Source organism: Oncorhynchus nerka, linkage group LG13, assembly GCF_034236695.1.
Source record: "Oncorhynchus nerka isolate Pitt River linkage group LG13, Oner_Uvic_2.0, whole genome shotgun sequence".
Taxonomy (NCBI): Eukaryota; Metazoa; Chordata; class Actinopteri; order Salmoniformes; family Salmonidae; genus Oncorhynchus; species Oncorhynchus nerka.
Window position 1 is genome coordinate 60,013,374 of NC_088408.1, and position 20,633 is coordinate 60,034,006.

Genomic DNA, 20,633 nt, shown 5'->3' on the forward strand with positions numbered 1-20,633 from the left:
ATTGTATTTTTCTTGTCTTTTACGCTATTGCTCAGACGCCACTTGAACTAGGCCAGTCATTTTTTTATATAAGAAACTTACATCTGTCTCCTAACCATTCGTACCATTTTTAGTTCTGTAGATATGACCATTGGATTTTAGTTGTAACAGTAGCTGCGGTCAAATGTAACTCCTGAAAAATAAACCAAATAAACTCACTTAAATGTTTAATAATTTAAAAAAATGTTAAGTTAACTTCATAGACATAGTGCCTTCAGAAAGTATGCACACCTCTTGACTTTTTCCACATTTTGTTGTCACAGTCTACATTTAAAATGGATTCAATTGAGAATTTTTGTCACTAGCCCAGAAACAATACTCCATAATGTAAAGTGGAATACAAATGAATAAAAATAAATAATGTTGAATCAATTAAGTATTTAATCCCTTTGTTATGGCAAGCCTAAGTAAATTCAGGAGTAAAAATGTACTTAACAAGTCACATAAGTTGCATGGACTCACTCTATGTGCAGTAATACTGTTTAAACATGATTTTTGAAAGACTTCTTAATCTCTGTACCCCACTCATACAATTATTTGTAAGGTCCCCCAGTCGAGCAGTGAATTTCAAACACAGATTCAGCCAGAAAGACCAGGGAGGTTTTCCAATGCCTGGCAAAAAGGGCACCAATTGGTAGATAAAAAATATTTTAAAAATAATCTAAAATTAAGCAAAAGCTAACATTGAATGTCCCTTGGAGCATGGTGAAATAATTAACTACGCTTTGGATGGTGTATCAATAGACCCAGTCACTACAAAGAAGAATTTTGAAATGTTGCAGAACCCAGGTGTGGACAGCTCTTAGCAACTTACCCAGAAAGACTCACATCTGTAATTGCTGCCAAAGGTGCTTCTACAAAGTATTGAATCGGGGTTGGAATACTTATCTAATCAATATATATTAGTGTTTTATATATATATATATCTTTTTATTTATTTATTTTTTATTACAAATGTTAGAATTTTTCTTACATTTTGACAGAGTATTTTGTTTAAATCATTGACAAAAAATTATAATTACATCCAATGTGTCTTGTTAAGCAAATTTGTACTCCTGAACACATTTAGACTTGCTATAACAAAGGGGTTGAATACTTATTGACTCAAGACATTTCAGCTTTTCATTTTGTATTAATTTGTAAATATTTAGAACAACATAATTCAACTTTGACATTATGGGGTATTGTGTGTGTAGACCAGTGACCAAAAATCAAATTTTTATCCATTTTGAAATCAGGCTGTAACAACAAAATGTGGAAAAAGTCAAGGGGTGTAAATTATTTAATGATACAATTATGCTAATTAGAATTATTGGACATTAATGGTCAGGACAGTATAAAAAATATACAGCCAGTGGAAAAAATGACTTTTGCCCATAAAACTAGAAAATAGTGATACATTTGGCTGAAACATTTCAAGCAGGGGGAACCTAAATGGGCATGTATTGAGTGAGTTGAATCACTCTAATTTGTTTCTGTTTGGAGAAATTCAAGGTTTTACAATTGCCCTTGGTCTCCCATTCTCCCGACGTACAGTCCGTACTGGACCTATTAATTGAAGTGTTGATGGAATTAAATGTTTTTCTTAGCTTCTTATTGACTTGTGAGTTACAAAATCATCTGACCAAAACTTTGTCAGTTACCATCTTTTTTGCGGAATAGGCCTAATAGAGAAATACAAAAAAGGCTACCAAAATTACTGAAAAGTTTACTAAGAAGGATAATTGATTTGGATTTGTTGTAGCTGAAGAGATTGGTGACTGGTAATCAGGCATGAGAGATGGAAGCCTGTCCGGTGTGCTTTAGTCAGTCAGTCATTGTGGATGAGCCTCAGGGCCTGGCCAGGCCTGAGCAGAGAACTAGGGCCCGCCTCTATAAAAGGCCTGTCGTCAGTAATGGATTCTCCCTTTGAGCACCTGTCTTGCTGAGGAGCGAGCGGGCCGCCGGAGAGACATGGCAGCCTTTTGAGCCTACCTGACACCCCTGAATTTAATAAGCCCAACCGCTAAAGAAGGGGAAATGTGTGTTGCTGAGGCACCCTAATGAAATATGATTGGATGCGGATGGGTTTTCTTGACATGTTTAATCACGTCTAATCCTCACCCCTCTGTTGAATTTAAAAGGGCCGTGCAGGTCTGCACTATTCAGAAGTGTTCAAAGTGTATTTTGGTGTCATCTCTCTGAAGGTCTTTTGGAGAGACAGGTCTTTGTGTGCACTGCTCTTAGTAGTGGTTCTGGGTTGATCGACAGTTTAACCTGACTAGAAGAGATAGTCTTCCTGCATGGCCAGCCAAAGTCGGCTTTCTTAGTTAGCCTCGTACTGTTTGGTAACCGTCACTGTCTTTTACTTGTCTGTGCTAACACACTAAACAGGAGGACGTTTCTCTCCTCTCTAAACTGCACTCGATGTGTTCAGGCACTCCTCGAAATGAGTTTGTCGATCACCTCTCCAATTAGCAGGCTTAAAGAGCTCTGGAAATGACAAGCCTTTTACAGAAGCCTCTTAGGTCATCTAACCAGCCGTCTTCTGCGGGGAAACAAATACTATTCAATGGTGATATTTTCCTCATTAATGGATTTATTCATTTATGCATGGAGGATCGTTAGATTCTCTGTCATCGGACTTAAAAAGTGTCCTTTTGTTTCTTATTTTGGCGTGTAGAACAATCCATCAAGTCAAATGCTTTTGAAGTTTTAGACAATGCTGGGGGTTTTCCTCACCGCACAAATTCAAATACCAAACCTCTTACTATTCTGCCATGAACTGAAACTCTGGTCAGCTTTCATAGGATTTAGAGCTAGAAAAACATATAACTGGTCAACTTTTGGCCATTGCATATGTCTTGGTAACACTTCATTTTACGGTACTCTTTCCACACTGTCTGATATTATCGGGAAATTATATGGCAACAAATGGATAGGCTAGAATTCAACCCAATTGGTAAATTGTACCAAAGAAACAAATAAGTAATACATTGGTTAGCCCATTACTGTATAATTAACATGTAGGCCTACCATACGTTTTCAGACTTCAAAACCATTTCTACACAATGTTCTCAGTTTAGTGGAGCCTAATGAAGACCATTTACAGAGAATGCTACACAATGTTTGTGAAAATGTTGTATTTGTCTAAAAACATGCATTTTCCTTGAACTGTGTACTCCGACTAGGCTATAGGTATACCATATCAGCTCGCACAGACATTCTCTACACAATGTTCTCAGCTTAGGAAGCCTGATGAAGACTCTTTAGAGTTGTGAACATTACACTATTTTTAAGAAAATAGATTATTTGTAGATTATAGCCTAATATCCAGGTAAATATCTGGTAATATACACTACCGTTCAAAAAATTTGGGGTCACTTAGAAATGTCTTTGTTTTTGAAAGAAAAGCCAAAAACATTGTCCATTAAAATAACATCAAATTGATCAGAAATACAGTGTAGACATTGTTAATGTTGTAAATTACTATTGTAGCTTGAAACGGCAGATTTTTTGGCGTTATCCCATTATCAGCAACCATCACTCCTGTGTTCCATTGGCACGTTGTTAGCTAATCCAAGTTTATCATTTTAAAAGGCTAATTGGTCATTAGAAAACCCTTTTGCAATTGTGTTAGCACAGCTGAAAACTGTTGTTCTGATTAAAGAAGCAATAAAACTAGCCTTTAGATGAGTTGAGTATCTGGAGCATCCGCATTTGTGGGTTTGATTACAGGCTCAAAATGGCCAGAAACAAAGTCCTTTTTTCTGAAACTCATCCGTCTGTTCTTGTTCGGAGAAATGAAGGCTATTCCATGTGAGAAATTGCCAAGAAACTCAAGATCTCGTACAACGCTGTGTACTACTCCCTTCACAGAACAAAGCAAACTGGCTGTAACCAGAATAGAAAGAGTGGGAGGCCCCGGTGCACAACTGTGCAAGAGGACAAGTACATTATAGGATCTAGTTTGAGAAACAGACGCCTCACAAGTCCTCAACTGGCAGCTTCATTAAATAGTACCCGCAAAACAGCAGTCTCAACGTCAACAGTGAAGAGGAGACTCTGGAATGATGGCATTCTAGGCAGAATAGCAAAGAAAAAGCCATATCTTAGACTGGCCAATAAAAAGAAAAGATTAAGATGGGCAAAATAACACAGACACTGGACAGAGGAATATTGTAAAAAAAAAGTGTTGTGTACAGACGAATCTAAGTTTGAGGTGTTCGGATCACAAAGAAGAACATTCGTGAGAAGCAGATTATTTATTTTTTTCTGTGGGAGTGCTTGACGCCATCTGTCAAGCATGGTAGGGGCAATGTGATGGTCTGGGGGTGCTTTGGTGGTGGTAAAGTGGGAGATTTGTACAGGATAAACAGGATCTTGAAGAAGGAAGGCTATCACTCCATTTTGCAACGCCATGCCATACCCTGTGGACGGCGCTTAAATTGGAGCCAATTTCCTCCTACAACAGGACAGTGACCCAACGCACAGCTCCAAACTATGCAATAACTATTTAGGGAGGAAGCAGTCAGCTGGTATTCTGTCTATAATGGAGTGGTCAGCACAGTCACCGGATCTCAACCCTATTGAGCTGTTGTGGGAGCAGCTTGACCATATGGTATGTAAGAAGTTCACATCAAGCCAATCCAACTTGTGGGAGATGCTTCAGGAAGCATGGGGTGAAATCTCTTCAGATTACCTCAACAAATTGACAACTAGAATGCCAAAGGTCTGCAAGGCTGTAATTGCTGCAAATGGAGGATTCTTTGACGAAAGCAAAGTTTGAAGGACACAATTATTATTTCAATTAAAAATCATTAATTATAACCTTGTCAACATCTTGACTATATTTCCTTTTCATTTTGCAACTCATTTCTTGTATGTTTTCATGGAAATCGAGGACATTTCTACGTGACCCCAAACTTTTGAATGGTAGAGTATGTAAAATAAACTACCACTGAGTATTAACACTTTTGTTTTTTTATTGAAAACAATTGATGTGTACTTACTACTTAGTGTATTTTGTAACCTGTAACCTCCATTGCCACATCTTTCTTGTCTCTCTAAGGCATTGTTGCTCAGTTCATGCAATGTCATACAGTCTTCCGTTGAATCCAACTGATTTGGCTTGTTTCAATGAGAGAGTTTCTCAGTCACCATCTCATTCTCATGTTTGAGTGGAGTCATGAAAAGAGTTGAAGCCCTCCCAAACACTGTGCTCTCCCTGTCAGTCTGGGACGGTGTTTCCCGCCCACTCGCCAACTGAACCAGAGCGCTGCCTGGGATTAATAATTCAGGCTGGGTAGAGCAGACGATAAGCACCGCTGTTTTGTTCTGGGGATGCTGCTGATGTTTGAACAGATTTGACAAATAAAGAGGGGGCTTTTCTCCTATCATGCTCCCCTTCTTTCCCCTTTCCTCCCCCACCTCTCTCTCTCCCCCTATCTCCAGTACTTGCAGTGGGAAGTCCAAAAGAGGCCGATTTCAACTGTCTCATTCTTATCCCGCTACTCTTATACAGAGATACCCAAAGACCTCAAGTCAAAGCCCTCTGTAAGCTTTCCTTATCCTTCAAAGATCAAGGTCAATGTCTAACACAGGCACACTCTGCAGCTCAGCAATTCTGTTTGTCAAGCGCGTGTCGGATGCAAAGAGGTGTCTGCTCTTTTCCAAGGTTAATTCACTGGAAAGGTTGCGTACAGCAAGCCTATTGGGCCATCCAGTGGAGAGCACTGTAGGTTGTAGGTTAACCACCGCCTCAAGGGGAAAGAGAAGGGGAGAGAAGGCTAAGCACATTTCTTTGGCATGGTGGTAGACTGAACCGTGCTGAATTTGTCATTGTCTCTTCCTCTCTGCTGTCTCTTCCTTTAGGTGACATTGGGGAAAGTGCTGAAAACCATTGTGGTGATGAGAAGCCTGTTCATAGACCGGACCATCGTGAGAGGATTCAACGAGAACGTGTATTCCGAGGATGGCAAGGTAGTGCTTTGAATGGGAGGTTTTTGCCCAAACAACTGGATTAAGTAGTACTGCATGTGATAGTGAGGTGCAACCCTTTCTCCATTGCAAAAATACAAGTACAGTATTTTTTTTACTTGACATAAGAGGCGTCATACTAGGAATACAGTGCCTTCTGAAAGTATTCAGACCCCTGGATTAAATAAAAACAATTATTCAGCAATCTACACACAATACCCTATAATAACAAATCGAAAACAGGTTTGAATACATTTTTGCAAATTTAAAAAAAATAAGGAACAAAAATACCTTATTTGCGCAAGTATTCAGACCCTTTGCTATGAGACTCGAAATTGAGCTGAGGTGCATCTTGTTTCCATTGATCATCCTTGAGATGTTTCTACAACTTGATTGGAGTCCACCTGTGGTAAATGCAATTGATTTGACATGATTTGGAAAGGCACACACCTGTTTATATAAGATCCCACAGTTGACAGTTAATTTCAGAGCAAAGACCAATCCATGAAGTCGAAGGAATTGTCCGTACAGCTCCTAGACAGGATTGTGTCGAGGCACAGATCTGCGGAAGGGTACCAAAAAAGGTCTGCAGCATTGAAGATCCCCAGGAACACCTCCATCATTCTTAAATGGAAGAAGTTTGGAACCACCAAGACTCTTCCTAGAGCTGGCCGCCCGGCCAAACTAAGCAATCGGGGAAGAAGGGCCTTGGTCAGGGAGGTGACCAAGAAACCCGATGGTCACTCTGACAGAGCTCTAGAGTTCCTCTGTGGCGATGGGAGAATCTTCCAGAAGGATAACCATCTCTGCAGCACTCTACCAATCAGGCCTTTATTGTGGAGTAGCCAGACGGAAGCCACTTCTCAGTAAAAGGTACATGACAGCCCGCTTGGAGTTTGTCAAAATACACCTAAAGACCATGAGAAACAAGATTCTCTGGTCTGATGAAACCAAGATTAAACTTTTTGGCCTGAATGCCAAGAGTCACGTCGAGAGGAAACCTGGCACAATCCCTACGGTGAAGCGTGGCGGCAGCATCATGCTGTGGGGATGTTTTCCAGAAGCAGGGACTGTGAGACTAGTAAGAATCGAGGCAAAGATGAACGGAGCAAAATACAGAGAGAGATCCATGATGAAACCTGCGCCAGAGCGCTCAAGACCTCGGACTGGGACAAAGGTTTACCTTCCAACAGGACAACGACCCTAAGCACACAGCCAAGACAACGCAGGAGTGGCTTTGGGACAAATTTCTGAATGTCCTTGAGTGGCCCAGCCAGAGCCCAGACCTGAACCGAATCAAACATCTCTGAAGAGACCTGAAAATAGCTGTGCAGCAACGCTCCCCATCCAAACTAACAGAGCTTGAGAGGATCTGCAGAGAAGAATGAGAGAAACTCTCCAAATACAGGTGTGCCAAGCTTGTAGTGTCATACGCAAGAAGACTTGATGCTGTAATCGCACTGATGCTGTAATCACACTAAGTACTGAGTAAAGGGTCTGAATACTTATGTACATGTTATGTTTCAGTTTTATTTATAAATTAGCAAACATTTCTACAAACAAGTTTTTGCTTTGTCATCATGGGGTATTGTGTGTAGATTGAGGGGGGGTGGGGAGATTTAATCCATTTTAGAATAAGGCTGTAACGTAACAAAATGTGGAAAAAGTCAGGGGGTCTGAATTACTTTCCGAATTCACTGTATATTATCTGTACACATCCAAGTAGAGTTCAGTTCTCTTGAGAGTTTCCTGGGTACCATGAATGGGTCTCTCTGGGCTATGTTTTCAAAGTGACCTCATATAGCCTCCTATCGAGCGGTTTTGTTAGAGGGCTGACGGTTTCCAGCTGCTAACGTAAGAGTATGCAATCCAGGGTCTGGACCTACAATCCTCATTGTCAGTTTTCTGTTGGCACTGTTGAATCATTTAGATGTGACGGCTTCCTTTATCACTCTCTCACATGAAAAGCTTGTAAAGGATGGGAGACATTGGCTTTCCTCTATGATTTCCCGTCTGTCAGATTCTACATTAGTCCCTCGTTCATTTTGAATATGGCTCTGTGTTGGTGTTTCGCCCTCACTCCCGGGACTCTTTGAACTGACATGAATATGAGGAGGCCATCAAAGCCACAGAGAACTAGCACTGTTAATTAAGCCAATGAATGGGAGACTTTTGAACCTCCTGCTACAACAGTGTTGTCTGATGTACTCAATTGTGTGCGTGTGTGTGTTCATGCATGTGTGTTTACAATCAAGTTCTTACATATACTGCCACAACTAACCAGGTACTTTATAGAGATAATCTGCTCCTTGGAAAATGTTTTGTAGTCGAGACATTCCCAAAGTGCCACCTAGGATGACTTAGACACAACAGCAGCAGCCAGGGTTTAGTTTAGGGTGTCTTGCCTCGTCTGCTCCATCCCTCAGGGTCCACCATCCCCATTTCTGCAATTTTCTCCACTAATTATCATATTGTAAGAAGCAGCAGGAGCCGCAAGCTGAGCCTCCTAGCGTACAGAAAGAGAGAGGAAAAGGGAGAAGGAAAACTGCACTATCAAAGGAGGGCTTCAAAGACTATCTAAGGCATCTCTTGGGTAATTTGCGATCCTGTATCCTTCCCCCTTCAAAGGGTCTCTGTGTGTCGGGAGTGGGTAGAGGGACAGAGGGGGATCGAATCTGATTTCTCTAATAAATGCTGACACCAGGCCTGTTTGATATTAGATTCAGGGGAGCGTTTTGATTTGTTAACGCCTTTGAAAGTGTTTGGACAACCTTCACACAATCTCCTGCCCACCTCTCCTCATTTACTGTAGGACCATGCAAGCCAGAGGACAGTAGGGCGGCAAGAAGAGAGGAATCATTTGAACTAAAAATATAGACCTGATCAAAAACCCAGAATGCAATGCTAATGAATGGTATCACGAATACCAAGAGAAAGTTGTTGGCGTTGTCAGTCTTGATGATGACGAGGACAGCCTGTTTACTCCAATCCCATTGTTCTGAACTCACCAAAGGAACACTTGGTGTGATTTGCATCATATACAACTGAAGAAAAGAATGTGTAATGGTTTGAAAATGAATAATGGCAATCATTTCTCCTTTTCTCTCCTCAGCTGGATATCTGGTCGAAGTCAAACTATCAAGTATTTCAAAAGGTGAGACCTTATCTTTGTGTTCACCCCATACTGAGGTGCAATGCACACTTGGCAGGCGCCAACCTGAGGAATTCATAAATAGTCACGTAGGTCTCCATATTGTGGTCCAGTCGGTCTCTCTCTCGTTGGGCCACCTGTCCCTGTGTGTTGTTCTCTCTCACTAGTCAAGCCCTGTCATACCAAAATATACTTGGTTTCCTGTTGGATTTCATTTTAAACTGAAACCACTTTGCATCATAATCAGTTCTGCCAAGCATACGGAGGTTATGAGTCGTCTTCACTCCCCTCCCTCATCAAATCTCAGCCTAAGGGCAGCCAACCGCCACACACACACACACACACACACACACCAGTGACGGCGATGAAGACAACATGAATAGAAAGAGAGCACACAAATGTGTCTTTCATAGAGAATTCTCAATTGTATGTTTATTTCTATTATCTTCTTACTTTTAATGTTCGATCAGCTTTACTATTGTAGATAGATTGTGGCTTCCATTAATGTAATTGTCTGCATAATTTCCAATCCCCCATATATTTTTGGGTAAGTACAGTACCAGTCAAAAGTTTGGCCACCTACTCTTTTGGCCACCTACACCTACTTTTCTTTTCTTAAAAAAAACAACTATTTTCTACATTGTAGAATAATAGTGAAGACATCAAAACTATGGAATTACACACATGGAATCATGTCGTAACCAAAAAAGTGTTAAACAAATGTTAGATTCTTCAAAGTAGCCACCCTTTGCCTTGATGACAGCTTTGCACACTCTTTGCATTCTCTCAACCAGCTTCACCTGGAATACTTTTCCAACAGTCTTGAAGGAGTTCCCACATATGCTGAGCACTTGTTGGCTGCTTTTCCTTCACTCTGCGGTCCAACTCATCCCAAACCATCTCAATTGGGTTGAGGTCAGGTGATTGTGAAGTCCAAGTAATCTGATGCAGCACTCCGTCACTCTCCTTCTTAGTCAAATAGCCCTTACACAGGCTGGAGGTGTGTTGGGTCATTGTCCTGGTGAAAAACAAATGATAGTCCCCCTAAGCGCAAACCAGATGGGATGACGTATCAGTGCAGAATGCTGTGGTACCCTTGCTGGTTAAGTGTGCCTTGAATTTGAAATAAATCACTAACAGTGTCACCAGCAAAGCACCCCCACAACATCACACCACCTCCTCCATGCTACATGGTGGGAACCATACATGCGGCAAACATCCGTTTTCCTACTCTGCATCTCACAAAGACACGGCTGTTGGAACCAAAAGTCTCAAATTTGGACTCATCAGACCAAAGGACATGTTTCCACAATCTAATGTCCATTGCTCGTGTTTCTTGGCCCAAGCAAGTCTCTTCTTCTTATTGGTGTCCTTTAGTAGTGGTTTCTTTGCAGCAATTCAACCATGAAGGCCTGATTCACAAGTCTCCTCTGAACAGTTGATGTTGAGATGTGTCTGTTACTTGAACTCTGTGAAGCATTTATTTGGGCTGGTAACTATAATGAACTTATCCTCTGCAGCAGAGGTAACTTTGGGTATTCCTTTCCTGTGGCGGTTGTCATGAGAGCCAGTTTCATCATAACGCTTGATGGTTTTTGCGACGGCACTTTAAGAAACTTGAAATGTTCTGCATTTACTGACCTTCATGTCTTAAAGTAATGATGGACTGTTGTTTATTTTGCTTATTTGAGCTGTTCTTGACAAAATATGGATTTGTTTTTTTTTTAGGGCTATCTTCTGTATTACCACCCCTACCTTGTCACAACACAACTGATTGGCTCAAGCGCATTAAGAAGGAAAGAAATTTCACAAATTAACATTTAACAAGGCACACCTCATGAAGCTGGTTATGAGAATGCCAAGAGTGAGAAAAGCTGTCATCAAGGCAAAGGTTGGCTACTTTAAAGAATCAGTACCAGTCAAAAGTTGACACACCTACTCATTCCAGGGTTTTTCTTTACTTTTTTGCTTTATTTTTTACTAATGGACAACAACTCTTAGGCTTCTACTTCCAGCTTATACATACTATTTGCATTTTACGGACACAGTATAGTTTTACAATTGTTATCGTTTGTTTGTTTTTTAGTTCCATCCTTCAGCTCCACTCAACCCCTCCCATCTGTCTCTGAACACCATCCAGTATTTTCATAGATTCTACATATTGTAAATTAAAGATACAAAACATTCTAAGACTATTTGTTATATTATTAATCGACTGACTATGACTTTTTAAGTCACCCAGCAGTGCTATTTGCAAAGTTGGCTTCAAGTAAATGTTGCAATTCTTAAGCCATTCCTGAACCTGCGACCAAAAACAATCTACATATGTACCAAAACAGTACCAAAACAAATGATCTAATAATTCTGTCTCTTTGCAGCAAAATCTGCCGAGCTGGGATGGTTGTATCCCCCATATATATAACATTCTATTGGTTGCAAGAATTTTGTGTAATAATTTAGTCCAATCAAACTTTATTTGTCACATGTAGACTTGCTTACTTTACAAGCCCTTAACCAACAGTGCAGTTCATGAAGAAGAAATATTTGCCAAGTAAACTAAAATAAAAAGTAATAACAAAAAGTAACACAATAAGAATAACAATAACGAGGCAATATACAGGGGTGGACCGGTACCGAGTCGATGTGCGGGGGGTACAGGCTAGTTGAGGTAATCTGTACATAACAGCGAGTAACAGCAGCGTACAAAAGGGAGGGGGGGGTCAGCGTAAATTGTCCGGTGGTGATGAAATTAATTGTTCAGCAGTCTTATGGTTTGGGGGTAGATGCTGTTGAGGAGCATTTTGGTCCTAGACTTTGGTACCACTTGCCGTGCGGTAGCAGAAAATGGTCTGTAACTTGGGTAACTCGAGTCTCTGACAATTTTATGGGCTTTCCTCTGACACCGCTTATTATATTGGTCCTGGATGGCAGGAAGCTTGGCCCCAGTGATGTACTGGGCCGTTCGCACTACCCTCTGTAGCGTCTTACGGTCAGATGCCGAGAAGTTGCCATACCTGGTGAGGCAACCGGTCTCGATGGTGGAGCGGTAGAACCTTTTGAGGATCTGGGGACCCGTGCCAGATCTTGAAAAAATGTGTTGTCGTGCCCTCTTCACGACTGTCTTGGCATGTTTGGACCATGATAGTTTGATGGTGATGTGGACACCAAGGAACTTTAAATCTCTCGACCCGCTCCACTACAGCCCTGTTGATGTTAATGGGGGCCTGTTCGGCCTGCCTTTTCCTGTAGTCCACGATCAGCTCTTTAGTCTTGCTCACATTGAGGGAGAGGTTGTTGTCCTGGCACCACACTGCCAGTTCTCTGACCTCCTCCCTATAGGCCGTCTCATCCTTGTCGGTGACACTGTTGTGTCGTCAGCAAACTTAATGATGGTGTTGGAGTCGTGTTTGGCCAGGGAATGCAGAAGGGGACTAAGTACACACCCCTGAGGGGCACCCCAGTATTAAGGATAGGCATGGCAGACGTGTTGTTGCTTACTCTACCATCTGGGGGGGGCAGCCTATCAGGGAGTCCAGGATCCAGTTCCAGAGGGAGGTGTTTAGTCCCAGAGTCTTTAGCTTAGTGATGAGCTTCGTGGGCACTATGGTGTTGAACGCTGAGCTGTAGTCATTGAACAATATTCTCACGTAGGTGTTCCTTTTGTTCAGTGAGAGAGGGCAGTGTGGAGTGCGATTGAGATTGCATCATTTGTGGATCTGTTGGGGCGGTATGCGAATTGGAGTGGGTCTAGAGTGTCCGGGAGGATGCTGTTAATGTGAGCCATGACTAGCCTTTCAAAGCACTTCATGGCTACCGACGTGAGTGCCACGGGGCAGTAATCATTTAGGTAGATTACCTTCGCTTCCTTGGGCACAGGGACTATAGTGGTCTGGGTTTCCCTTTGTAGTCTGTAATAGTTTTCAAGCCCTGCCACATCTGATGAGCATCAGAGCCGGTGTAGTAGGATTCAATCTTAATCCTGTATTGACGCTTTGCTTGTTTGACGGTTCGTCTGAGAGCATAACGGGATTTCTTATAAGAATCCTGATTAGTCTCCCGCTCCTTGAAAGCGGCAGCTCTAGCCTTTAGCTCGATGCGGATGTTTCCTGTAATCCATGGCTTCTGGTTGGGATATGTGGGGATGACGACATCGATGCACTTATTGATGAAACCGATGACTGAGGAGGTGTAATTCCTCAATGCTGTTGGATGAATCCCGGAACATATTCCAGTCTGTGCTAGCAAAAAAGCCTGGTAGTGTAGCATCCACGTCATCTGACCACTTCCTTATTGAGCTAGTCACTGGTACTTCCTGCTTTAGTTTTTGGTTGTAAGCAGGAATCAGGAGGATAGAATTATGGTCATATTTGCCAAATGGAGTGCGGGGGAGATCTTTGTATGCATCTGTGTGTGGAATAAAGGAGGTCTAGGATTTTTTTTTTCTGGTTGCACAAGGCTTGGATCTGGGCCTGTTCCAGTGAAAGCAGGATATCCTTCTCGTCAGACTCGTTAAAGGAAAAAGTTTATTCCAGTTTATTCCAGTGAGTAATCGCTTTTCTGATGTCCAGAAGTTATTTTCGGTCAAAAGAGATGGTAGCAGCAACATTATGTTTTTATGAAAGTTACGCAAAAAAAATGGCACAATTGGTTGGGAGAATGTAAAACGTCAGCCATTGTTCTTCAGCGCCATAACAATTATCCAGCGTTGTTTTGTGTGTCAGTTCATAAACAATGTGCTGAAAATCTCTTCCCAACTATTTTGCAATCTATATGGCACATCTGTCAATTTTGGGGTCCTTAAATTAAACTTTTATACGTCTTTATTTAAATGTCATGCAATAAAATGCAAATGAATTACTTAAAAATCATACAATGTGATTTTCTGGATTTTTGTTTTAGATTCCGTCTCTCACAGTTTAAGTGTACCTATGATTTTAAAAATGACAGGCCTCTACATGCTTTGTAAGTAGGAAAACCTGCAAAATCGGCAGTGTATCTGTATACAGTGGGACAAAAAGTATTTAGTCAGCCACCAATTGTGCAAGTTCTCCCACTTAAAAAGATGAGACAGAGGTCAAACGTTTTCTGTAAGTATTCACAAGGTTTTCACACACTGTTGCTGGTATTTTGGCCCATTCCTCCATGCAGATCTCCTCTAGAGCAGTGATGTTTTGGGGCTGTTGCTGGGTAACACAGACTTTCAACTCCCTCCAAAGATATTCTATGGGGTTGAGATCTGGAGACTGGCGAGGCCACTCCAGGACCTTGAAATGCTTCTTACGAAACCACTCCTTCGTTGCCCGGGCGGTGTGTTTGGGATCATTGTCATGCTGAAAGACCCAGCCACGTTTCATCTTCAATGCCCTTGCTGATGGAAGGAGGTTTTCACTCAAAATCTCACGATACATGGCCCCATTCATTCATCCTGGTCCCTTTGCAGAAAAACAGCCCCAAAGCATGATGTTTCCACCCCATGCTTCACAGTAGGTATGATGTTCTTTGGATGCAACTCAGCATTCTTTGTCCTCCAAACACGACGAGTTGAGTTTTTACCAAAAAGTTATATTTTGGTTTCATCTGACCATATGACATTCTCCCAATCTTCTTCTGGATCATCCAAATGCTCTCTAGCAAACTTCAGACGGGCCTGGACATGTACTGGCTTAAGCAGGGGGACACGTCTGGCACTGCAGGATTTGAGTCCCTGGCGGCGTAGTGTGTTACTGATGGTAGGCTTTGTTACTTTGGTCCCAGCTCTCTGCAGGTCATTCACTAGGTCCCCCCGTGTGGTTCTGGGATTTTTGCTCACCGTTCTTGTGATCATTTTGACCCCACGGGTGAGATCTTGCGTGGAGCCCCAGATCGAGGGAGATTATCAGTGGTCTTGTATGTCTTCCATTTCCTAATAATTGCTCCCACAGTTGATTTCTTCAAACCAAGCTGCTTACCTATTGCAGATTCAGTCTTCCCAGCCTGGTGCAGGTCTACAATTTTGTTTCTGGTGTCCTTTGACAGCTCTTTGGTCTTGGCCATAGTGGAGTTTGGAGTGTGACTGTTTGAGGTTGTGGACAGGTGTCTTTTATACTGACAACAAGTTCAAACAGGTGCCATTAATACAGGTAACGAGTGGAGGACAGAGGAGCCTCTTAAAGAAGAAGTTACAGGTCTGTGAGAGACAGAAATCTGGCTTGTTTGTAGGTGACCAAATACTTATTTTCCACCATAATTTACAAATAAATTCATTAAAAATCCTACAATGTCATTTTCTGGGGGGGTTTCTTCTCATTTTGTCTGTCATAGTTGAAGTGTACCTATGATGAAAATTACAGGCCTCTCTCATCTTTTTAAGTGGGAGAACCTGCACAATTGGCTGACTAAATACTTTTTTGCCCCACTGTATATATAAAATCAACATTTTTGTTTTTATCAATTACTATATTTGAGTTTAACCATAATATTTGTTGTAATATATTCTGTCTTTTCTGTTGGATTAACCTTTCTAGCGGAACCCCTCGACAACATTCCGCTGAAAAGGCAGGGCGCGAAATTCAAAAATATTTTTTAGCAATATATAACTTTCACACATTAACAAGTCCAATACAGCAAATGAAAGATAAACTTATTGTTAATCTACCCATCGTGTCCGATTTCAAAAATGCTTTACAGCTAAAGCACAACATATGATTATGTTAGGTCAGAGTCAAGTCACAAAAACACACAGCCATTTTCTAGCCAAAGATAGGAGTCACAAAAAGCAGAAGTATAGATAAAATGAATCACTAACCTTTGATGATCTTCATCAGATGACACTCATAGGACATCATGTTACACAATACATGTATGTTTTGTTCGATAATGTTCATATTTATATCCAAAAATCTCAGTTTACATTGGCGCGTTACGTGCAGTAATGTTTTGATTCCAAAACATCTGGTGATTTTGCAGAAATACTCATAATAAACATTGATAAAAGATGCAAGTGTTATTCACAGAATTAAAGATAGACTTAACCTCTATTAACCTCTTCAGTCGACCCTCTACTTTTTTGAACATTTTGTTAAAAATCGCGCAACATTTCAGCGCCCTGCTACTCATGCCAGGAATATAGTACGTTCATATGGTTAGAATGTGTGTATAGGAAACCCTCGGACGTTTTTAAAACTGGTTAAATCACGACTGTGGCTATTACATAACGTGCGTTACATCGGAAAGCGCAGGAAAACCTGATCACAGAAAATGGAAATAAATATCCTTGCGCCACTTCCAGCAATTGTTAACAGTGAGCCGAATTAGATAAGACCGAGCATTCAACTCCCACAGCATCCCCATGTAGTCGAGTATCTTGTGAATTTAATCATCTTTGATTCTTGGTTGAACCGAAAGAGGGGCACCGCTTACCTCCGGTCTCCGCCCAGATCATTCCGGAAGAGCTCTCTCCTGAAATTTTTTCCAAGACGACAGCTAATGATATATACATCGCCTACGGATGATTTTTATCGCTTATTAACGTTTACTAATACCTAAAGTAGCATTACAAACGTATTTCGAAGTGTTTTGTGAAAGTTTATCGTCTACTTTTTGAATTTTAAAAATGACGTTACGTTGTGAAATCGCTGTTTTTTTCGTTTATCACACAGTCTACATATAACGATATCTTGGCTTTATATGGCCCGATTTAATCGAAATAAAGACCCAATAGTGTTTATGGGACATCTAGGAGTGCCAACAAAGAAGATGGTGAAAGGTAATGACTGTTTTCTATTTTATTGTGCGGTTTGTGTAACGCCGAAATGCTAATTATTTTGTTTACGTCCCCTGCTGTGCTTTTCTGTTGTAGTGTATTGGTGCATGCTATCAGATAATAGCTTCTCATGCTGTCGCCGAAAAGCATTTTAAAAATCTGACTTGTTGCCTGGATTCACAACGAGTGTAGCTTTAATTTGATACCCTGCATGTGTATTTTAATGAACTTTTGAGTTTTAACTAATACTATTAGCATTTAGCGTAGCGCATTTGCATTTCCAGAGCTCTAGTTGGGACGCAAGCGTCCCAGGTAGAGGTAAGAGGTTAAACTGCTGTGTCAGATTTTTTTTTACTTTACGGAAAAAGCATCATCTGAGAACGGCGCTCAAAACCCAAAACAGCCAGAGGAATATCCGCCATTTTGGCGTCAACAGAAGCTAGAAAAAACACTATAAATATTAATTTACCTTTTGATCTTCATCAGAAGGCACTCCCAGGAATCCCAGTTCGACAATAAATGACTGATTTGTTCCATAAAGCCCATCATTTAGCCACTTTGTTGTTAGCTTGTTCATCCCAGTAATCCATCTTCGTGAGACGCGAGCACTTCCTCCAAACAAAAACTCAAAGTTCCATTACAGTCCGTAGAAACAAGTCAAATGATGTATGCAATCAATCTTTAGGATGTTTTTATCATAAATCATCAATAAGGTTCCAACCGGAGAATTTCTTTGTCTGAAAAAAAGCATTGGAACGACAGAAAACTCTGTCGGGGGCGCGCGTTTTGAGACCGAGGCTCTCTGCCAGACCACTCACTCAGAGCTATTATGAGCCCCTCCTTTATAGTAGAATCCTCAAACCAGTTTCTAAAGAAGTGCATCCTCATTCATATCTCACTGGGATTTCAATAGGTACTGTTTTGAAAATGAATTGCTCACTTCCTGTTTGGATTCTTTCTCAGGTTTTTGCCTGCCATATGAGTTCTGTTATACTCACAGACATCATTCAAACAGTTTTATAAACTTCTGTTTTCTATCCAATACTAATAATGATATGCATATATTAGCATATGGGACAGAGTAGGAGGCAGTTCAGTTTGGGCACGCTATTTATCCAAAAGTGAAAATGCTGCCCCCCCTATCCCAAAAAGGTTGAAGTTGCAACTAACTTTCTATGGCTTGTTTTAAAAATAGCAATATTTTGGAGATGCTTTCATTTTCAAATAACCGAAAGTGAGAGGTTGTAATCTGAATAAAAGGGAAAAGGTCATTCTTGAACATGAGGTGAGATATTCTTACTAATCTTCTAGAGAACCAGTTCGGATTTAAGTATAACTTTTGAATGACTAAAGCTTTTAGTGAGAGGTCTAATGGTTTAATATTTAATCATTTCTGCCCTCCGAATTCATATTCATGATATAAATAGGCCCGTTTAATTTTGTCTGGCTTGCCGTTCCAAGTAAAATGTAACCTTCTTTGCTCAACTAATTTAAAAAACAAGTTGCTAGGTGTATGCAAGGTCATAAGCAAATAGGTAAACTGGGATATGACTAAATAGTTAATCAGGGTGATTTTCCCACAAATAGACAGGTATTTTCCTTTCCACGGTAGCAAGATCTTATCTATCTTTGTTAACTTTCCATTCAAATGTATTGTAATGGGAGAATTTCTTTATTTTAGGATATAAATACAGAGTATGTCCACTTCACCGTCAGACCATTTTATTGGTAAACTACAGTATGTTTATTTCTTGATCTCATCCTAATGTAAACAGACCCGGTCTGATGGGGAGGGAGGGAGGAGCAGGGCACCGCTCAGCTTCCCCTCCCATCTTTCATTGCACTGGTAAGGTCTGACTTGTGACCGAAGCCTCTTACTTTGTTACCTGTCCAGTCATATACCTTACATCTTCTTTGGGGAGAACTTTCCCCCCCGGTTTTGATATGTTTTCCGTGCGCATGTACTGTACTGCCTGCCATGTGCTAGTAATAGCCAAAAACTCGTCATGCGTCTCCAGATGGTCAAAATGCAATAGCAATGGACATATTGACTGGACACAGCAACAATTGTCAGAATAACTTGGTTCATCAAAGTTACATAATAAATGGGCGCATATAATTGCATGTGGGATGAATATTAGATTTTGGTCAAAATATTAAGAATAATTAGACGCCTAGTCACTACCAAGTGAATGTGTAGGAGGGAGAGATTGGTACAGTATATTCTATGATTAGGATTGCTCCAGGATTGCTCCCTGCGCTGGTCTAGCAGACTTCTATTAGTTATTTAGAAAGTCGAGTAATGATTGCTCAGGCCTTGAAAACATGTTTCACTTGACAGCTTTTATTGATTAAGTTATGTAGTACTCACTTGCTCATAAAATCATATTGAATTGAAAAAGAACTGGCAGACTTAATGTGATTGTATTGTCTCAGGCTTAGCAGAGGGAATTGGAATGTTTACAAATATTCAGGGACAATGTGATTTTACAAGCCCTGTTTTTTTTCTCTAAGGTTACGGATCATGCCACTACTGCTCTGCTGCACTACCAACTCCCCCAGATGCCCGACGTGGTGGTACGTTCCTTCATGGTGAGCACATTCACAAAGCAAACCCTCTACATAACCCACTCCCACCCCGTGACTGAGCTCCACTACTTGATCATCTACTCTGTCTTTGGTCCCATATCTTCACCATATGCACATAGCCGATGGATTGCACTTGCATTGCTGTCTCTAGGCATCTTATCACATCTACAGTACTGTTACAGTGCCTGCTTTTGATTGAAAGCTCTAACAAATTTTTGAGGAAGGGGTTAAATACTGTCAGGCTATTACTGGATACAGTACCTTGCAAACGTATTCATCCCCCTTGGTGTTTTTCCTATTTTGCTGCGTAACAACCTGTAATTTAAATGTATTTTTTATTTGGATTTCATGTAATGGACATACATAAAATAGTCCAAATTTGTGAAATGAAATAAATAACTTGTTTCAAAAAATTCTAAAAAAGAAAAAACAGAAAAGTGGTACGTGCATATGTATTCACCCCCTTTGCTATGAAGTCCCTAAATACGATCTGGTGCAACCAATTACCTTCAGAAGCCACATAATTAGTTAAATAAAGTTCACCTGTGTGCAATCTAAGTGTCACATGATCTGTCACATGATCTCAGTATATATACACACACCTGTTCTCAAAGGCTCCAGAGTCTGCAACATCACTAAGCTAGGGGCACCACTATGCAAGTGGCACCATCAAGACCAAGGAGCTTTCCAAACAGGTCAGGGACAACATTGTGGAGAAGTACAGATCAGGGTTGGGTGATAAAAAAATATCCAAAACTTTGAACATCCCACAGAACACCATTTAAATGGAAAGAATATGGCACCACAACAAACCTGCCAAGAGAGGGCCGCCCACCAAAACTCACGGACCAGGCAAGGAGGGCATTAATCATAGAGGCAACAAAGAGACCAAAGATAACCCTGAAGGAGCTGCAAAGCTCCACAGCGGAGATTGGAGTATCTGTCCATAGGACCACTTTAAGCCGTACACTCCACAGAGCTGGGCTTTATGGATGATTGTCCAGATAAAAGCCATTGCTTAAAGAAATAAATTAGCAAACACGTTTGGTGTTCACCAAAAGGCATGTGGGAGACTCCCCAAACGTATGGAAGAAGGTACTTTGGTCAGATGAGACTAAAATTGAGCTTTTTGGCCATCAAGGAAAACGCTATGTC

General features: G+C 41.0%; 1 protein-coding gene across 3 annotated transcripts in view; it reads left to right on the plus strand.

Annotated features, from left to right (window-relative positions):
- LOC115139748 (mediator of RNA polymerase II transcription subunit 27) overlaps positions 1 to 20,633 on the plus strand; it is a 115,083-nt gene that overhangs the window by 85,322 nt on the left and 9,128 nt on the right. For all 3 annotated transcript variants that reach the window (XM_065026507.1, XM_029677484.2, XM_029677485.2), the window contains exons 5-7: positions 5,893 to 6,000; positions 9,110 to 9,151; positions 19,404 to 19,481. In XM_065026507.1, the coding sequence (XP_064882579.1) occupies positions 5,893 to 6,000; positions 9,110 to 9,151; positions 19,404 to 19,481 (228 nt within the window). The remainder of the gene's footprint in view (positions 1 to 5,892; positions 6,001 to 9,109; positions 9,152 to 19,403; positions 19,482 to 20,633) is intronic.